Here is a 21,838-nt window from a genome sequence, read left to right as displayed (position 1 = left end):
AATTATATTGAAAATGTCATTATAATTTCTAATAAAGATTTAACAAACCAGTCATCAGCTCCCCTAATGTGGGAAACTGTTTCTGTTGTGTTTTTTTTATCTCAGAATGATCATGCCATCAACAACGAAGCCTCCATTTTGTGAAAGAATAGAATTATGAACCCGTGAGAAAATGTCTCAGCTAGAGCGGCCACTCTAGAACGGTTTGAATGCAGCATCGTCAGCATGGCGATTTCATTTCAAACTCATGATGAGAATGTCAGTCAGTTGTTGTTGCATTAACTGTTAAGAGGTCGCCTTCTGCCTAAGCAATTTTGGCTGACCTGTCCCTCTTTGGGACTCCTGTGTGTGAGTAGGGAGTAGGGTACACATATCTATTGTGAGTTTGGTATATTCACAGAATTCTGTTTTTGTATTGATATTATTTCTATTTTCGTATATTGATATAATTTCATTTTTATCTTTAGCTGCTCTATCTATATATGTTCGAGTAGTTGTCCATTTCTCAGAAATAGGGTTAGTTTGGCATTCGTTATTGCATCTCTTGGCTTTAGGAGATCTATGACAGATAGCGGATCTAACTGCAATTCTTGTTTTAACCTAGCTTGGGCCAGGGCGTGGTCTTGACATTCTAGTAACATGTGATTCAGCCTGATTGCAAGATGAACAAACCTTGTCATAGTGCTTTGTGTGACCGAGTCTGAGGCGTGAGATGGCAATTTCAACTTTCCTTTCATTTGGGTATGAGTTTGGCTTTTGTTGGATCTTTGGTTGAATTTTGTATAGCCATCTGCCGATCTTACTTGCGTCCCGCTGGGCATGCCATCTTTGGCTATAGAGGCTTTGATTTTGCTATTTTTCTCTAGTTTACGAAAGGGAAAAGGCTGTATATCCGCTTTGTCTAGAGCAAGCTTCACCAGTGTGTCTGCTTTTTCATTTCCATGAATATCTTTGTGAGAGGGGATCCAACACAGCTCCACCTGTTGCCCTTGGTCCGATAGTTTTGTATATTCGTATAGAATATTATTGACTGTGTTTGGCCTGGAGTTTGAGTTTCTGCCACTGATGGCTTAAAGTGCACTTAGCAAGTCTGATAGGACGACTGCCTTTGCTTCCGGGAGTTCCGGTATGAGTTTGAGTGCGTGATGAATTGCTTCCAATTCAGCAGTGAATACTGACTGCAGGCAAACTGAATGTGCTTGGGGTTGGGAGCTGTGGATATGGATCCAGTAACCAGCACTATTGTTGATAGGATTCTTGGATCCATCAGTGTATATAAGGGCCCAGCTGTCCCAGGTAGTTTGAATTTTAGTGATAGCTACTGATCGTAGTAGGGTTGGGTTTTCCTTTTTAGTGACTTTTGATGTTAAAGCAGTGTCAACTTTGGGAGTTTTTAAAGTCCAGGGAGGGTATAACCCTTTGTAATGACTTTCTGGAGGCTTACTTACTTACTTACTTACTTTGGAGATTTAACGTGCGCTTTCCGACTGATGCGTATTTCGCACACGGGCCCGGCCAGGCCATTTAATGTGTTTCCGAAAGGGGCGAGGGTGGTCTGTGCAACCCAAGAGGGGGCTTTAGGGGTTGCTTATATAGAATTTGGGAATTTTGAGATTTTGAATAGATGCTGATGGGGTTGGGGAGGAGAACTAAGGGAGCTGGGTATGGTGGATGATTGTTTGTTTATGTGATTTTGATTTGGTAGGTTATTATGGTTTTAGATGCGTTTTATTAGTTCCGTTTTTATTAAGAATACGCCTAAGGCCTTGAAGTTTTCTAGTTTATTTTGTGGGTTTAGTATTGCTTCTAGAGTGAGAGCCTTGTTTAGATTGAGGGTGGTTTGTAATGCGGTTCGATGTGTTAGGTAGTGTGTGCAGTGGATGAGTGCGTGTTCTGGGGTTTCTGGTTGTTTGCAGTGTGGGCAGTTACCTGTAGTGTGTTTTTTTAAATTTTTTAGGTGGTTATTTAGGTTGGTGTGTCCTGTTTGGAGTTTAGTGATTACTCTGTCGATTTTTTTTGATGGATGGAGAATTTTTGGTTTGGTTAGTGGTTTGCTGAGCACTCTTTTGATTTTGCTATTTGAGTTTAGATATAGGTTATGCCATTTTTTTGTGATTTTTTGTTTGTTTACACTTTTAATTTCTGTTTTTGAGATGGGTAAGTTTAAGCTTATTTCTGGGATTTTAAGGGATAGTTTAGCTGCTTTATCGGCGTTTTCATTACCGTATATTCCTACGTGGGCGGGTATCCACAAGAAGGTTATTTGTTTGCCTGCTTTTGTTAGGTCGTTGGAGCTTTTAAGTATTTGATTTATTAATTTAGGTCGGTTTTTGGTATTTTTGTTTTGGAGGGCTTGTAGTCCACTTAGGGAGTCAGTAAGTATTAGGATTTTGTGGTTGTTTTTGGATTCTTGATTGTGGAGGGCTGAGGCCATGCCCATTAGTTCGGCCGTGAATATTGATTGGTTATTTGGGAGTCGGAAGGATTGTGTGGTTTTAGTTGGTTGTGTGGTATGGACTCCGAAACCCGTGTGTTTGGAGGTCGGATCTGAGGATCCGTCCGTGTAAATGTGACACCAATTTGGCCAATTTTTGTGTATGTATGCTAGTGTGGTAGTTTTAGCTATGTTTGGGTCGGTTTGTTTATTTATTTGGCTAGCTAGTGTTGTGTCTATTTTGGGTATTTTAAGTTTAGGGGTGAAGATATTTGATTGTTTGCAGTTTTGTTTAAGATTTTTAATTTGGTGTTCATTTAGGTAGTTTGTTATTCTTTGGGATATTGGGGTAAGTAAGGGGTGTTTACGAGCTAGAGCTTGGTTTTTAGGGCTGATGTTTTGGTTTATTAAGTTTTGGATGAGAGGGTTTGATTGGGACGCGGCCCAGAAATTTAAGCTTAGCTGTTCCCTGCGTAGACTTAGTGGCATTTCTCCTGTTAAGGCCTGAAGTGAGGTGTAGGAGGTGCCATGTTGGGTGCGTGTAATGAGTTTGAGAGCCTGATATTGTATTGAGTCAAGTTTTTTGGAAAGAGAGTTGTTTAGGGTGTTGTATATGGCGCAGCCGTAGTCTAGTTTTGATCTAATTAGGGATATGTAGAGAGAGAGGAGAGTATCTTTGGAGGCTCCCCAGTTAGAGCCAGTTAGGCATCTTAGGGTGTTTAGGTCTTTACTGCATTTAGTTGTTAGGTTTTGGATGTGAGCATCCCAGGTGAGATGTTCATCGAAAATAAGTCCTAAGAATTTGGTTTGTTTTTGAAATTTGATTGTTTGGTTGTTTAGCTGGAGGATTGGGGAGGCGGGTTTCATGTTTTTATGTTTGAATACTATTCCTGTTGTTTTTTCTGAGTTAAGGGAGAAGCCCCATTTGTCAGCCCATTGTTGTATTTTATTAAGAGATTTTTGGAGTAGATTTGTGGCCATTTTCATGCTTTTAGTGCGGATCCAGATGGCTCCATCATCCGCGAATTTTGATGTGTTTACTTTAGGGGATAGACCCTCGAATAGATCGTTTATCATTATATTGAAGAGGGTGGGGCTGAGGATACTGCCCTGTGGAGTGCCATTTTCTAGGGGACATTGGTCCGATAGAGTTTGGTCTATACACACGGTTATTTTACGATTGTTTAGGAAGTCCTGGATGTAGTTTATTATCTGACCTTTGAGTCCTATTTTTTTAAGTTTTTGTATTAGCCCATCGTGCCATACCATGTCGAAAGCTTTAGAGAAGTCTAAGAAGATGCCTGTGGTATATTGTTTATTTAGTTGTCCTGTCTTAATATCTTGTTCTAGTCGGGCGAGGTTATCTAGGGTTGAGCGGCCAGGAGTGAAACCGCTTTGATCTGGGTTTATGGTGTTATTTTGGGTTAAGTAATGTTGTAATCTATTTTTAGCCATTGATTCCATTACTTTACATAAGTTTGAAGTTAGGGATATTGGTCTATATGAGTTAGCTTGATTAGCTGGTTTATTAGGTTTAGGGATTGGTATGACTAGGGCCTGTTTCCAGGGTGTAGGAACCTGTCCGTTTAGGTAGATGAGATTGTATAGTTTGAGTAGTGCCTGGAGCAGTTTTAGGGGGAGTTTTTTAATTATTTGGTAAGAGGTTAGGTCTAATCCTGGGGCTGTGCCCTTTTTCCTGTTTTGGATTACGTAGAGGAGCTCCTCCATTGTGTAGGGTTGATTTATTTCTAGATTGTTATTGTTTGGTTCTTTTGTGGGTTTGTTTTCTGTTTTAAGTTTATCTTGGAATTTTTGGCTGAAGTTGCTGTTACTGCTAACGGCCGAAAAGTGGTTGGCGAGATTATTTGCTTTTTGGGCGGGGTTGGTTGAGTTGTTAATGTTAGGGTTTTTTTTATGTCGTTTTAAGCCTCTAATGGCGTGGATTTTGCGCCAGACCGTTCTGGCATCTGTACGGTTATTTATACCTTCGCAGAATTTTTTCCAGTCTCTACTTTTGGCTATTTGGACTAGTTTTTGAACCTGGTGGTTTAGTTCGTGGGCTATGTTTAAATATTTGTAGTCGCGTTTTGCTTTATTGAAGGCTGATTTACGTTTTCGTCTAGTCTGTTCTATTTCCTCATTCCACCATGGTACCGTCGGTTTGCCTGTCTTAGATACTTTGAAGGGGATGGAGGTTTTGGCTGCGTTTATTATATAGTCTGTTAGGTTTTTACAATAGGTTTCTGGATCATTATTTTCTATTTCGTTTAAGTTAGCTTCGTTGCAGATATCTTGGAATTGGTCCCAGTTAGCTTTGTTGTAATGGAATTTTGGTTCTTGGTTTTCTGTTTGGATTGGTACGTTTGTATTTCCTATGGTTATGTTTATGGGGAAGTGGTCGCTACCTAGCGGGACGTCGTGCACTTCCCATTGAGTGCTTTGGGCTAGATCTGCGGTGCATATGGTTAGGTCGATAGCCGACATTTTTTGGTTTATCTTATCGTACCTCGTGGGTTGGTTGCTATTAAGGAGTACTAGGTCGTTTGTTTCTATCCATTCGGAGATTAATTTGCCATGAGTATCTATTTTATCATCTATGCTCCATGTAGGATGGTGAGCGTTAAAGTCTCCTAGGAATATAGTAGATTTATCGCTTATTTTGAGTAGTTTGTTTAGATCCTCAGGTTGGACTTTTTGTTCCGCCCAGTGGTAAATATTTATGATGTTTATGTTTCGGTTATTTAATGTGATTTTAATGCCGTTGGCTTCTAGGTTTGGCGTGTCTATTTTTATTTCTTCGTAATTTATATCTTCCCTGATAAATATGATTAGTCCTCCTGCGGCTCTTCTTGTTTTCGGTTTAGCTCTGTCAGTTCTAACTGAGTTGTAGTTAGGTAGTGTGAATTTCGATTTTTTTGAGAATTTGGTTTCCTGTATACAAGCAATGTGAGGGCCTTTATTTAGTTTAAATTTAGTTTTTAGTTCATGGCCGTGGGAGGTGAGTCCGTTGGCGTTCCACTGAAAAATATTTAGTCCTTCGAATATTGGGTTCGGGTGATTGGTGATTTAGTTTTTAGTTTTTATTTTATTCGGTGAGTTCTTTTAGATGGAGGTTAAAGAGGAAGAAGGGAAGATCGGTTAATTTTAGATTGAAAGCTACTTTGTGGAAGGATTCCATACTAGCTTTTGGTGAGTTTTGACTATGCATATATGCTAGGAGTAAGGTGAGGTTATTTAGGTTTGGGGTGTTGGCTGGTTGGGAAGTTTGGTTTGTTTTAGTTGGAGTAGTGTCTATTGTTTCCTCAGTAGTGGAGAAATCTTCGTCATGGGTTGGATTAGGTTTAGCTGGTTGAGTTTCCATGGGGGAGGCATGTGATGTGGAGGGTTGTGAAGGTGTTGGCGGGATGGGTGTAGCTGATGTTTTCTTAGTGTTTGTGTTTTGTTGTTGTGCTTGCTTGTGGGAGAGCGTTGTTGCCATATGGGCTGTAGGGTGCTTGGATGAGGGTCGTGTTGTGGTGGTCATTTTGAGGTTTGTTTTGCATGCGGGGGTTGATGTTTTGGGAGGGTTCGTGGTTGGTTGAGTGGCTGCTTGTGTGTGTGAGGTGGGTGCGGTTTCTCGGTAGGGGTCCCAGACAGAGCTGTCGGTTATGGGTGTGGTGTTTGTTTGTGGGATGGTGTTTGGGTGTGGTGTAGGGAGGAGTGGTTTAGATGCAGGTGTAGCAAATTTTCGTGTTTGGATTTTAGCCGTTTCTATGTTTATGTGTTTGTTGGCCTGCTGGGTGAGTGTGTGTCTGTGTGGGCATTGGTTTGAAAGTGAAGTGTGTTGGGTGGATTTGCAGTGGATGCACCAGGGTGTGCATGTGCCTGGGCAGTCTGTTTGTGCGCATTTTTTACATTTAGTTTTAGGGTAGGTGCATTGGGAAGCAGTGTGGTTGTATTTGAGGCACTTTGAACATTGCTTAACCTGCTTTATATAGGGTTTGACTTCTAAGTTTGTGTGGGCTCCGAAGGATATGTGTTTGGGGGCTTCAGGGAATTTAGCGGTTTTTTTAAAGTTGATTATGACAATGGAGGTTGGGACCGTTTTTCCGTTTCTAGTTGAGGTTATTCTGCGCGTGCTGGTGATTAGGGGTTGAGGGTTTTGGTCTTGGTTTATGTTAGCTTCTAGAGAGTATAATTGTAAGTCCTCAGTTGTTTCCCTTGGGTTAACCCTTATTACGCCTCGTGTATATTGTTGCCAATTAGGTGTTTGTTTGATTACCGTGACGTGGAATATTTGAGTTATTTTATTTGCTGCGTTGTAAGATTCTCGGTTAGGAAAGATTATCTGGTATCCTTTGTTTCTGGAGGCTGAATGTACCAACTTTTATACGCCTATGTAGTAACTCACCAATTTGCTTCAATTTAACATCAAACATTGCTGCTGTATATTAATCCAATTGAATTAAATAAACTATGAACAAATTGAATGACCATCACTTAATCACAGGCTTATCCAGTTTTTTAAACTAATCTTTTGAAAACAAAGGAATTAAGTCCCTACCGCAAAGCACCCACATCTTGAAAATGTTTGTGAAAACAACATAACAATACCGTTATTTTCAGTGCTCATTTCCTTGTGTACCTTGTTGCTTTTTAAACAACAGGAAGCAATCACATTGTTTACCATTTGTGATGTCACAGGAAACAGCTGATCCTATGTTTTTGCAAATGGTGAGCGGAATGACGCGCCATTTCAGTTGTTTATTTGCCTCTTTCAATAAAGGTAGATACTTTTTCACTATCAATTTATGAACAATGCAAAATGTATGTAATTGCTATTAGCGATTCCATCAGTGGATTATATTGTTATATGTAAAGATCATGGAGTTTGTGAAGAACGATAAAACATTCAATTGAAAACTTATGATGCATAACATGCATAACATGCATAAAAAAATGTTAATAATGACACTGGTGTATAATAATAACTTTACTGATAATCAATAACAATAATGGCTATAGTTGTGGCAACTTCCAAACTTTCCAGAAGTTGTAATCTATCGGACCGTCATTCGGGCGATGTTTCTGACAGATCACAACCTGAAAAATACTATCATTAAAGTGTATCCCATGGATATGCCAAACCCATTCTGCAGAATCTTTTTTCTTGTCCTCAAAATTTGGTTTATATTAGATATAAAACATCAACCTGTACATATAGGATATTTGAGTGTATCACTTTATTTTCAAAAATAATGGTTGATTCTGCAGGTCATGGAATGCATAACCTTTGACAATGTAATACAACTGCACTGTCTGATCTTGGAGACACAAAAGGATTTGATAAACCTGGTATTGAAGGCAGGTTATATTCTTTACACTTACAAGATGTACACAAGCTGAAAGAAGTTATATTTACAGCACCTAATGTTGCATCACCTAATCTAGGAGATTCAAATGATGTCAAGTTTAGCCGACTCAATAAAAACACTTTGTACAATCTTGTCCACACTGATGATAATAAATGGATTATGCTTGAAAACATATCGAATGGCTACTGAATATCATCATTGGCCCACCATATGTGATTAATGATAGATTAAGAATAATTTTCTTCCTCGATATAGGATGTCATCTTGATAAATACTGACGCCATACATGATGATTCAATGATCATCATCACCTAATTAATATAACTTAGGACCCCATCCATGGAAGCATTTTCAAGGACTGGACCTGGTCCAGAGTAGGGTGCCTTAGTACCCCCATCATCAATACTACTCAAACATTTCATTGACTGGTTATCAAAAAATTATTAATATCTAATAAATTTTACATTTAATAGTTTTTGCATTCTCTTCTATTCCGTACGAAAACATGACTGGCAACATCATCAATTGAGATAAAATTGTTCCTGAACAAGGTTGAAAATTGCTCCCACCCTCACCAGCCTGCCAGTACATAATATTATGTCACTCTTCTGTTTTGAGAAAGCAACATTGTCCAATTGAATACGAGCAATTAGGCAGCACCAGCCCAGGTGGGCACATTTTTCATGTGACGCAGGATAAGTATCAAATATAAATCATATAAGAAATGAATAAATCTTTACCTTATAATGCATTACATACTGCATTTTATTCGACAAATGGACATTGGGGTACTTCAGTGTAGACTGATTATCCAAGCATCATGTGTAGGTAGGTGTAGTAACATCAGGCGACATTCTTTGCAAACTGCTACTTGTGTTGACTGGAACAGGACCCACAAGTGCTTGGTACATTCATCAAGGATCTTGCCTTACAATCAAATGGCACCAAGACCGCTTGGGTAATGAGGGGCAAGAATAATCGTGCTTCTGAGCATCAGCTTGACAAACAAACTGGATATGTCATCATGATCCCTGTGTCCCCTCGACACTCTTTGAAGAGGGGGAAGCTCAGGTGGTAGTGTCCGGGGTTGGCGACCAATGAACGGTTGGCAAAGAATAAGGACACTCTACATGTCATCAACTGCCATGTCCCTCAAGTATAGTTTCTGGCAAACACTGCGCCCGAACTCCCAAAAACATCCATCTGTAACGGCTGCGACTGTAAATGATTTTTAAATGAAATCTTTCCAATGGACTGCCTCATGTCTGGCCTGCTCAAGCGCACTTTGGCAACATCAGAGGCATGGATTTCATTGACCTGCGAGGTTGCTGTCAACACCAGCACTAGCAGAAAAAAACTGGGTTTCCTGGTAAGACCCTATTGACGTCATGACCATGCTGGTGTTCAAACATAAAGTGCTGGAATCTTGGAGATCCTCTGATCTCTCAGGACTGTCAACACAGCATTGATAGCGGCTAATTATGTTGCAATTGTGGCAACATGAAATCATCATTGTGACGAGGATAGGCCAAATAGTCTGCAATAAAATGTGGGGAGGCTGCTATATGCTGCCAACAAAATGTCTGAAATGACCTCCACTTGACATCGTACAAACACCATGTAGACAATAAAACCAAGTGATCATGAAGCCAAGCACCTGTGTGGTGTGTCTAGTCATGGCGACAAGCACCTCTCCTGTGCGTCTAGTCTTGGAGACAAGCGCGTCTCCTGTGTGTCTGGATCTGGCACCAACCTAGCAGCTCTTATCCTTATGAAGGCGACATACAGCTTATGGTCATGCAACCAGCGGGATGCAGAAGGCTGGTGAGATTGCCAGTCTGGGTTATCAATCAGAGCTGTGACCTTGGACACGATCAACTGAAACACTGGGTCGAGGTGCCAGGCTTGACAGCCACCATGCAGAGGACCCATCTGGTAGAAAAAGCAGACAAGACTGGTCATCAGTGTAGATTACTCCATGATTAAGTGAGTGCTCTGGCGGATAAGCCTTGAAGTCTCAGAACCTAAGGGGCCGACACTCATAGTGCCTAACAACAGTACACAGGTTGCAAACTGGGCATAAGTCGAAAGGGTCCTTGGCACACATAGAGCACCCTCAGCAACAAAATTTAAACATGCAATTCTGCAAACATAGCAAACCAAGCATGAATGTGTAATAACTAAAATACAAAAAGGAATGAGTTGTTCTCAAGGGATGATGATTCCAGTCATGTTAAAAATAATTCAAAATTGTAGTTCCCCTATCACAGTGGACATGTGTCTGGGATGAGGGTGGGATTATGATAATTAATCACACTGGGAGCCCAGTGGGAATACTAGTCTCATCTACGCTATACTCCATCAGCATGTACATTCAATTATAATTTCATCATGTTGTAATATGTGCCTATGGCATAAAGTACAGAATCCACTCCATCTGTTTGTCTGACAAACACAGCTATTAAAAAATAGTGCCAGAGCATTGTAGCTCACCTGGACATGCTTAAAAATGTCAACAAAGTTAGCCACTGATATGTACATCCACAAACTAAACATCTAAATCAATTGTCTGAACCTCTGGAAGAGTTATTTATGCCTCCTTGAGGTTGAGTGTGTGTCCTACATTAAAAGTTGTGTGCTAACTTTAAAGTTGGTCAAGAATGTTGAGAGCCACAGAACAATACATACCTCTGTTAAAGAGAGTTCTGGAGAATTACAATCAACTGGTACCAGTGTTTCAAGGCTACAGCTTCCACGTAAACTGTCATCAGGAGTATGAACTGTAAAAACAAGTAACTAAAGAAATGGTGTGACAGGTTCATGTATCAAAAGGTTTCAAAGGCTTCAAAATTTGCAATATAGCTCACCAAGTAATGTGATATTCCATTTTAGCCAACGTCTTAGATTGTCAACAAAATTTGGACATCAATATTCCATATCAAATATATTGAAATCTTCCAAAGTCGTAAGTCTAGTAGTCTAAAAAAGATTATCATTGGTTATAACAGATAATTTGATATTTTAATATGTTTGAATTTGCATGTTTCATGTTGCATATTTATCATTGTTGATAATTCTAAGAATACTACCTCAATTACATCACCGTGATCATTGCCATCATCCTGCATTTAGGCTGTCATCACACCATTACTAAATGTTCAGATTTATTAGCTCTTCACTGCCAACTATCCTTAATCATGTAGCAGCTGCACCAGTATTATAAACCTATTCATTGGGATCACTATTAAGTAAGAGACTTCTTTCTATAGGCATTAAAACCTATTGTGAGGTTTTACTTTCCAGTCGGGTTGAATCTCATAAACAAGGACGTTGTAATGTCCCTGGGATTTTATATAATATCCCATGGATATTATAATATATCCCAGGGATTTTATATAATGTCCTGGGTATTTTATTAATATAACTTCCATTCAGATTGTAACATGTAATGAAATGTAAAATCAAATGACAAATGTTTTCTCTATATTCCCGAGGATCGAACTCGCAACCTTCATATCTGTAGCCCAGTGAGTGTACCACAAGGCTACAGAGGTGTTGATAAGCCTCACTGGTTTTTAGAATGTCCTTTTTAAGATCCGTACGCCAGCAACAGATATTTTACGCGCGTTTCCTAAGGTTCATGGAAAGTATGTTCGAAACATAAAAATGTTGATAAATGTTGTTTTAAGTTTCTTTTTTTCGGTTTATAATCATGGAAAAACACTTTCCCTCGGTTTTGGTAGACAGAGCATGGCCTGGGGGTCGGAAAAAAACGCGGGGGCTTCGCCCACTTGGTTTTTCCCTCTCCCCAGGGCATGCTCTGTCTACCAAAACCTTGTGAGCGTGTTTTCTCCAATACATAACGTATAGCTGTTCAGAATCCTAGCACATTCGCAGGGCACAAAACCTGCCTTCTTTTCGGAAAGTAATACTCCGTTTTGAAGAAGTTTTCTTTCAATTTGAATTATTCACATTTTTAAGTAGTTACAAAGGAGAGGCAGGTTGTGGGATGACACTATCTTCACAACCCTCCAGAAGAGCACAACACCCCTGTTTTCATTGGCTGATATTTTTATCTATCTTGTGATTCTTAGCCATTATACATATACTGTTTCTGCTATTTCTGTTAATCCTATAAAAATAACAACATTGCATACATTGTTGAATGTGTGAAACAACCTTTGAAACAACCAAAGTTCTTACAAATGAAGACCTAAGGTGACATTGAAATGAATGAGGAGACAAAAAAAAGATGTTACGTATAAAACATTCTGAGGTGACAACAGGCAGATTGGGCTTTCATCCGACCGCCATGATCATTCAAATTGCGCAGCGCTTCAAACACGAGGAACCTGTTGTAACCCCAGTAAGGGGAATCCCCCCAGTGGCCGAATATTTCATTTGGGGAATAATTTTGAGAGTCATTTTTATCGTCTGTTTTATGCTATTGCCCTTTTTCAAATTTAATTTTGGTCATACATTTGTGATTAAGTATGCCCTAAAATATTAACATCTGCTAAGATGCTATGTTGATTTTACTTGCTCTATAAAATGAGCCCTATTCTGCAATACAAATTGAGCACAGTGTTCATTAAGATGCAAAAAAACTACAGTTTTCAAAACAAGTTGATTGAAGGGCTGAAACATTAGTAAATTTAACATACTTGTCATTAGTTGATATCACAAATTTACATTGGCAGGAGTTTTAATTATATCCTTATTGATATCATTTGTATCCTACTAGTGATTTTCCATATAAAATATGTATACATATTGGCATTCAAGGGGATGACATTCAACATGAATTTTTCAGGTGATTGTTTTGCAATAATGTTGTGGGCCAAACAATAATTTCAATCATTAAAGATTCATGTTGCAGCATCGCATATGAAACTTTAACCAAGCTTGAATATTACTTTTTAAATTATTCCAGTTTTGTGCAGTGACAACAAAAATAATTGAGTATAATCAAATGTTTACTATATACAAGACATGGCATAAGATTCGGGGGCTGACTCGGTGTTGGAAAGGTAACTTACCCTGCGGGTAAGTAGTATATATAGACAGCCCTGCGGGTTGAATAAGACGGGGATGGATGGAGGGTTGTAATGACAGCTGAGAGAACAATGGAAACAAGCTGAACGACATTGAGGCTCTTGTTGTTAATATAGATAAACAAATTGACGTCACATCTGTAGTACTGAGCATGCTCTGTAGAAAAAAATATTGCATTCTGGGATAGAAAATAGTAATTTGATACAGAGAAGAAATGTGATCGTTCACTGACGATTCTGAATGATAAATGACAACCGGTGACACAGGTGACAAATATATACATCTGTTGTGTAGACATCAATGTTAATAATAGGTGAAAGGCTATGTTGATCACTGCACAAACAAAAATATAAAATTAACATTTTGTGCAGTGACAATTGAGTACAATCAAATGTTTATCATATAGAAGACATGGCAAAAGATTCGGGGGCTGACTCGGTGTTGGAAAGGTAACTTATCCTGCGGGTAAGTAGTATATAGAGCCAGCCCTGCGGGTTGCATAAGTAAATTTGAAATATATATGAAAATGATTTAGAACCCTGCGGGTAGATCTAAAAAGGTAAAATGAAAATATATAGAAAGGGTGATACCCTGCGTCAATGAGTGAAAATGAAAATACTTTGGGGGCCACAAGCCATATAATGATAGTTTACAGAATGATTGACTTGCAAAGCCCAAAGCGAGGTAAAAACTGAGAGCCCGCAAAGTGATAAGAAAGTATAAAATGAGTGATGTAAGACGATAATGTTAAATATAATACATATGAGAATTAAAAAGATGAGTGTTAGTTGCACTGGTAGGAAATACAGTTCAGTCATGTGGGTTGAGGCATTAGAAGCAGAATAATGTAAGTCACAACACACACGTTGGTCAAACCTCCAGTGAAAGAAAAAGTCACTCATAGCAAAATGCTCGTTGGGCTTTCCTTTCAGATGGACGCACAAAAGAAACATCATTTCTCATCACTTTTTCATGGGTAGATCAGGTAGGAAGTAATTTTAATATTTTCTTATTTTTATTTCCCCAAAATGACAGTATATAGATCAAGAACACCATTTCAACAATATCGGATTGGCAAATAAAGTTAAGAAACAACAGTTTAATGTCCTGCTAATTGTACGAGTCGGTAAGTAGAAAAACAAGCGTATAGTTGACAAAGTCATCTATATCCACCGCCCATTTTAACACGTTATGGTCCCAAACCAGGTAACTGACCCAACATTTCTCTTAGCCCATGTCAAAATAGCTGCAATGGAAATTCTAAAATAAACATTTCTAAAACTCCTTAATATCAAATGGCACTAGTTCAGTATGCGCTTTATATATAGACATGCAATGTTTGGCAAGGAAATATTTAACAGTTTATTTGTTATACTACTTAAGTAAACCAATCCTATATTAAAACTTAAATCCAACTTGTTGTCATGGAAACATAAACAATAAAAATTTCTGAAAGTGCTATATATCAAAAGGCACCAGTTCAGTGTGTGCCTGGTAGACATGCAAAGTTTTGTAAGAAAGTATTGAAGTTATACTCTGGAAACGAACACCACCCCTGTAGAACCTAAGTCCAACTTATTGCCATGGAAACGTGAAAAATAAAAATTTCTAAAATTCCTAAATAGCAAGAGGCACCAGTCCAGTATGTGTCTGGTAAACATGCACAGTTTTTGTTGGAAAGTACTGAATGGGTTTTGAGTTATGCTCCGGAAACAAACTCTACCCTATAGAACCTAAGTCCAACTTGTTGCCATGGAAACGTAAAACATAAAAATATAAAAAAACTCCTAAATAGCAAAAGGCACCAGCTCAGTATGTGTCTGGTAAACATGCAAAGTTTTGTAAGAAATTATTTAACGTTTTTTTAGTTACGCTCCGGAAACGAACAGCACCCTTATAGAACCTAAGTTCAACTTGTTGCCATGGAAACGTAAAAAATAAAAATTTATAAAATTCCTTAATAGCAAAAGGCACCAGTTCAGCATGAGTCTGATAGACATGCAAAGTTTTGTAGAGAAATATTTAACGGTTTCTGAGTTATGCTCCGAAAACGATTTCGGGATGCACACACACGCACACACACACGCACACACACACACACATGGACGGAACCCATTTCTATATCCCCCGCCAACTTTGTTGGGGCGGGGGATAAAAAACAACCTTAAAGCAGCATTATCCAACAAACTGCACAATATAAATTTCAGCAATTACCAAATGTCCATGATTAATGAGAATACAATGTGTAGATTTACATTTTCTCAGCTAGTGTAACCTACTGATAAAGCAATGAAAATGGCAGTAATTTAAATGTTACGTCATTGAATGTTATCTTTAGTCCTCAGTAAATTAATCTATAACATATATCCAGATTCCAGTTGAAAAGTTAAAGAGCTACCTAAACCTTTAAAAGTGAAGCTTTTGAAAGAAAATACCATTAAAACTGCTGATTCATATTTGATCATAAGATATCAATTGGAACATACCATGCCTTATTGATATATATCATGCAGTGTTAGTATATAGGATAAACTGTACTGTGTTGGGACATACCATGCAGTGTTGGGATATATACTAGCCACATAAAGAAACTGTGCACGGAGAAGATATAGATATAAGGGCACACCGTCCATATATGAAAGATAGGTTTGAACACAGCAATTATTGGAGACATTCGAACGCTCATGCACGTGCCATACGATATGACGTCATTGATGGGGGCCTATGGACGTGCAATGTGTTACTGCACGTGCATCCTGTGCAGCTGTACACAGCATGTGCAACTCAAAATTTGCTGTCACTTTGGAAAGCATGATCTGTGGTCATTCAAAAATTCAAAACTTCTCAGGCGCAGACACAAGCATATCACAAGCAAATCATGCCAAGATTGACAGCTGCACAGCGTCATGAAGCCATTGGAATGATCCGAGCGGGAATGAGGCAACAACAGGTGGCAACACATTTCCAATGCCATCGTAATACAATATCGGCATTGGTGAGGCGTTATCAGAACATAAATGACATTGCCGACCACCCACCTTCAGTACGTCCCCGAGTAACGACGCCAAGACAGGACAGATGGATTCGAGTTACACATCTCCGACACAGGTTCCAAACGGCAGTAACGACGTCCCAGACAATTCCTGGACTGCGCCGTATCCATCCCAACACTGTCAGGAATCGAGTCAACCGTCTAAGATGGTGTCGAAATCATGTTCGCCAACCTCGAATATGGTGGAGAAATGTTGTCTTTACAGATGAATAGAGGTTCAACATTTCCCACAGTGACGGGCGCCAACGTGTCTACCGGCGTTTGGGAGAACGTTATGCACGCAACTGTATTGTGGAGAGGAATCGTTTTGGAGGTGGCTCTGTGATGATTTGGGGTGGGATAACAGCACGGCACCGAACCCCTTTGGTGGTTGTTCAGGGCAATCTCACCGGTGTTGGCTACAGAGATCAGATTCTGAGGCCTGTGGTCATTCCTTTCCTGCAACGTCATGGCCCGGGATTGACATTTCAACAGGACAACGCTCGTCCTCACACGGCTAGGGTCGCAATGGATTTCCTTCACCATAACAATGTCATGTTACTGCCATGGCCTGCAATTTCTCCAGATCTCTCCCCAATAGAGCATGTGTGGGATGAAACGGAACGCCGTCTGCGTCGTATTCTACATCCTCTAGATAACATCCGTGACTTGGCACAGGATTTGAGGAGGATATGGCAGGCCATTCCCCAGGCCTTCCATGCCCATTTGGTGGACTCCATGCGTCTCCGATGCACTGCTGTGATTCACGCACAGGGTGGTCATACCCGTTATTGACTTTGTGACTTTGTTGTATGACCCCCTACTCCATTTTGATCTTCTGACGTCATCTTAACAGATGTTGTTCAGGTCCCGTTGACATTTTCTTACGGTCCGATCATTCAGCTGCTACAGCGTCTGCATCATTTTGTTCTTGCTGTGTTGTATTTCAATCCAGAATATATTTTCTCCGTGCACAGTTTCTTTATGTGGCTAGTATACCTTGCATTGTTGGAATATCCTGTGCAGTGCTGGGCTATACCCTGCATTGTTGGGATATAGGATATACCATGCAGTGTTGTTATATACTGTGCATTTTTGGGATATACCGTGTAGTGTTGGGATATGCCATGCAGGGTTGGGATATAGGATACACCATGCAGTGTTAGGCTATACCATGCAGTGTTAGGATATCTAACAATAGTTATCATTGTGTATAATTCTAAGAATACTACCTCTATTACATCATAGCCATAAATTCCTGTTTATGCTGAGAACCACACTACAAATTTTAATAAATTTTCAAAAGACGTCCTCTTCACTGCCAACATATCTAATAGTTGTGAGGGAAACCCTATCCCTTGCAAGAGATGCCACTGCGCATGCGCAAGGGGGGCAACACCTCACTTCTTTCAACCCATAACCTTCATCAACTAAATTCCTGATGTAATAGAGGTAGTATTCTAAGAATTATGCACAATGAAAACTATTGTTAGATAATTCTTGTGAATACCTTACCTCTATTACATCCAGTATACACCAGAAGGACTGGTGGGAGCTGGTATTTAGTATCCCTTAGGTAGTTGGCTTTAGTGTAGTGGGAATACATGAATTGTATACAAAAGGGACCAAAACGGATTAGCTTTAATAACCTAACTTCAAGGATAGACATAGATGACATCATATTACTAATATTATATACATATATTGAGCCATCAATGTGATACTTAAACATATTATGACATCACTTCCGGTTGTCATTTCTATGACCTCACTTGCGTTTATATGTCTCATATGACATCACATCACTTTCCGTTTAGGCCCTTTAGGATAGTGATATTTAATGTATATTGATGGTAGAAACCGTGTATCACTTTGTATCCTTTGATCTCTGACACGCACGCACGCACGCACGCACGCACGCACGCACGCACACACACACACACACACACTCTGATCTCGTGAGGTCTGCAGCTTCCCCAAGTTGGTGTGGAGACATGTGCCAGTCTGTAACTATCTACAAACACCGATCTGAGCCATCCACAAAAGTACCCTTGCTTATGTCCTTTTCTGACAAGGGTTTGCAAGAGATAAAAAGATGTTTTCTCTGCTTTCTGTGGTGTTGAGTAGCTGTGATGAAGTATCTCAAGGCTCTTATGGGACAAAGTTATGTCTGGATAGTCCACACTTTTACTTAAGGCTGGTATTGTATATTGCCTGGCTCCGAGTGGGCCGAAGGTCGATGACTGGTTTTTGGTAATAACATCCAGAAGTGATCTGAACGACACTGATTTCCATATTTGGGTATGAGTTACAGTGGAAATGTCAATAGCGTGTAATTCTGATAAACGAGGCCCAGTGGCTATGGCTAGGAGAAAACCATTTTTCCTGGAAACTAATAGTAATGTCACACTACCCATGGGTGGTTTCATCAATGCTGACAATACTATAGATAGATCCCATTTGGGAAATATATGTGGTGTTTTAATGTCTTCCAGTGCAAAAGACTTCATGAGTCAATTCAATACTGGGTGGATACCTATAGATATGTTGTAATACACTCAACGAACTTGTCGCATCCATTATTGTATAGGGCAGACGATGCTGGTCTCCATGAGTTTGCCACTCTTTGTGCAGCTGATTTAGAGTTAACGGCGGCTTGCATCTTATTTGAGATAACTTCCAAGCGTGAAGGTGGAGATTGGGCGAACGTAAAATATGTCCCATTTCGGTTGTCTCATTAAATCGTGACATATCAAGAGTTTCAGAGCTTTTTCCATTAGGAGGGGTAGTAACCTTGGAAACCAAGCCTTGTTTGGCCATGCCGGGGCTATAAGTATTATGACACAGTCTGTCTCTTCTATTTTCTTCAGAACTCTGTCTAGAAGAGCCCATGGGGGAAATGCACAAGCGAACATTCCCTCCCAGTCCATAGAAAGAGCGTCTACCTGGAGAGCTAGCGTGTCTGGTACAGGGCTGACGTAGTCTGGTAGTTTGTTGAGTGAGTGAGTGAGTTTGAATTTACAACACTTTTAGCAATACTCCAGCAGTATCACAGCAGGGGACACCAGAAATCGGCTTCACACATTGTACCCATGTCGGGAAATGAACCCAGGTCTTCGGCGTGACAAGCGAACGCTTTAACCACTAGGTTACCCGACCACCCCCAGTTTGTTGTTGAGACATGTGGCGAGTAGGTCTAGGTTTGGAGTATCCTATAGGGAGGTTATCCACTTAAATATTTCGGGATGTAGTGACCATTCCCTGGGTACGATCTTGCTTTCCCGGGATCGGTAATCTGCTGGAATATTCAACTTGCCCGGTATGTGTCTTGCTTCGATCCTGCAACTCACTGAGTCTACCAAGGCAAATAAATTTGTAGCCTCCTACAACAAAGGCTGATACTTTGTGCCCCCCTGGTGCTGTATGTAAGCAACCTCGGTTGAGTTGTCTGTAGCAATCTTTACTGACGAGTGGCCATGCTTCTAGAGCTAGATATATCACTCTCATTTCTAGGGAGTTGATGTGTAACTCCTTTTCTTGGTGGACCATTTTCCCTGTACTGTAATATCGTACACATGGGCACCCCAACCCTCTATCGATGCATCTGTGTAGAGTTGATGTAGAGGGGAGGGGGGAATATGAGAGTGGAGTGACGTTATGACGAGTTAGCCACCAATGCAGTTCTGAGATTCGCAACTGGTGGGGATTGAATTAGTTTTTGTAGCTCTAGGATTTTGGTGGTGTTCATCCAGTTTAGCAGGGGTTGTAACTGCAGTCTACCTCTGTAGGTTAGATCTTGGATGGAGGTGAGCGTGCCTAGGCAAGAAATCCACCAGCGTCTTGATTTGATGGGCTGGTCGAGAGCGCTTGATATGTCTTTGACCCTTGAATATCTGTCCTCTGGAGGGCTACTATGCCCATGTTGAGAAGAAATCTTGCGGTGATGTCTAGGTGATGTCCTGTGGGTTCTAATTCTGATTTTGATGATGAACCAGGAAACCTAAGTGTGTTAGTAGCTGAATAAGGCACACTGTATTTAATCTGATCTGTGACTTGTCCTGGTTGGCTGTTAGGAAGTCGTCTATATATCCGTGTAACCTTATGAGTTTTAGGTGGGTGAAGCCGATGACGGGATTGGTGATCCTGGTGAATAACCATGAGGTGATGGAAGTACCCTGAACTGGTATATCTGACCGTTGACTGTGTAGCGCAAATATCGACGATGACTTGGATGGATGTGAACGTGAAGATAAGCATTCTGGAGATCTAGGCTTATCATCCAATTTGCTTGTCTTAAGGCATTCTTCAACTTCTTTTTCGAGCAGCCATGAGTCGTCTCTGATGGCTTCTCAGTTGTCTGCATGCGTACTGCATAAGGCGACCTCTGACTGGTCCCTGAGTAGGGGGGGAGTGCTGAACTTGGGCAGTCTTGGGTCGATGTCTATGAGACAAGCTAGTTAGACGGTTGTAGCATTGATATTCTGAAGTTCTAAATCGTTGTCCAATGGGCAGGCAATTTCGGCAGGGTCTGAAGAAATCTGTTGAGCTCTGTTTAAGTCATTTCCGGTTGGTATCAGCCTTGGAAACCTCATGTGCTTCTACCTCTTCGTCTAAGTGGGATGATCATCTGTGGAGTTCTTTTTATTGGAGTGAAATGATCTGTCCATCCATGTAGAGGCTCCAAATAGATTTTGGATTCTGTTGTTGATGCTGAAAATCTACAGGCATTTTCTGGATCTTGGATGCCAATGAGATTGTGGATTCTTGAAACTTCTGACTAGCCGATGATGCAATAGCTTCTTTCACTGACTTCAGTCTGCCATTGAATATGTGTGGAGCTGTAATAGGTTGTGATAGCATGGATCTTCTTAGCAGCTCTGGAATCATATGATGAACTTGCTGCAGCAGATGATTTCTTTTCATGAGCAGGAACTGTGCTGACATCCAAACTAGTGCTGATTGAAGATCTTCCTGTATCTTCAGCATCTGGTCCAATGAGCTGTGAATAAACCCGGCCTGCTGTACTGTCATCTCCATGGGGGTATCTAATGGTAGGTCTTCGCTCGGATTGGTCCGAGGGATGACGTGACGAATTCCAGCTGCAACCTAGTTAATGTATAAACTGATGTTAATCATTGTTTATTGATGTTGTCGAAGTTCCTGATTTTGGCCATGTCAACATGCATCCTGATGTTAGGTTTCTTAACAAGGTCATAAAATTCATCCTCATTAGTAGGCTGTTGTGCGAAGGGAGCATCGTGTGTCTTGTAAGCGCTTTTATTAATAGCGTGCATACCAAGTCTGATATTATGTGCTGATGAAGCTTTCAAGGGTGTTTCGATTTTCTTCATGACATCATAAATCTTCAGCTTTACTGACAGGTTCTTCATACCCAGCACGTTCTAACAAGGGTTTGGGAGCTGGTTATCTTTGCTATCTGGTTTTAAGGTCAGCATCAGATCATAAAGTTCTGCAATGATGACTTTAATGGAATAATTAATGGGTTTGTAATTTTCCCCTGCAGAAGAGTTCTAATTGCAGGAAGAAACAGTGTTAATGATAACACCGCACCCCCTGCTCAGGCTGCGCTGGGGATAGAAAATTCCGGTCATCTGATCTGTGGCTAGCGGTGCAGGAATCAGTGTTCTATAACTCTGTGATTGTAACATAACATAAACTTCGCTTTCCCTGCCCATATAACTGGACTGTGTAACGATATGGGATGGAGCATGCTTGGCAAATTTATCATGATGTGCACAAGTTTTGTTGTCAGTTCGTCTATCATAGTGGCTGGATGGGACTGGTGTATTTCTGTGCTCACTGCGATGCGATATCTGTGATTCACGATCTACCTTATGACGTGCGTGGTAGGGAGGGGATCTATGAGATTCTCCATGTCCTTTTTATCTCTCCTACTGTCCTCATAATAAGCTGACTCAACTTGACTGCTTGAGTGTCTACTGT

At 40.3% G+C, this 21,838-nt stretch overlaps 1 protein-coding gene across 3 annotated transcripts in view; it reads right to left on the bottom strand.

The window, feature by feature from the left end:
• LOC139468142 (rab11 family-interacting protein 4-like) overlaps nucleotides 1-21,838 on the bottom strand; it is a 403,346-nt gene that overhangs the window by 356,167 nt on the left and 25,341 nt on the right. For all 3 annotated transcript variants that reach the window (XM_071249916.1, XM_071249917.1, XM_071249919.1), the window contains exon 3: nucleotides 10,477-10,568. In XM_071249916.1, coding sequence (XP_071106017.1) covers nucleotides 10,477-10,568 — 92 coding nt within the window. The remainder of the gene's footprint in view (nucleotides 1-10,476; nucleotides 10,569-21,838) is intronic.

Source organism: Haliotis cracherodii, unplaced genomic scaffold (assembly GCF_022045235.1).
Source record: "Haliotis cracherodii isolate W230 unplaced genomic scaffold, xgHalCrac1.p SCAF_2, whole genome shotgun sequence".
Lineage (NCBI taxonomy): Eukaryota > Metazoa > Mollusca > Gastropoda > Lepetellida > Haliotidae > Haliotis > Haliotis cracherodii.
Note: the sequence above shows the minus strand (reverse complement) of the source record. Positions and strands in the feature narration are given on the sequence as shown.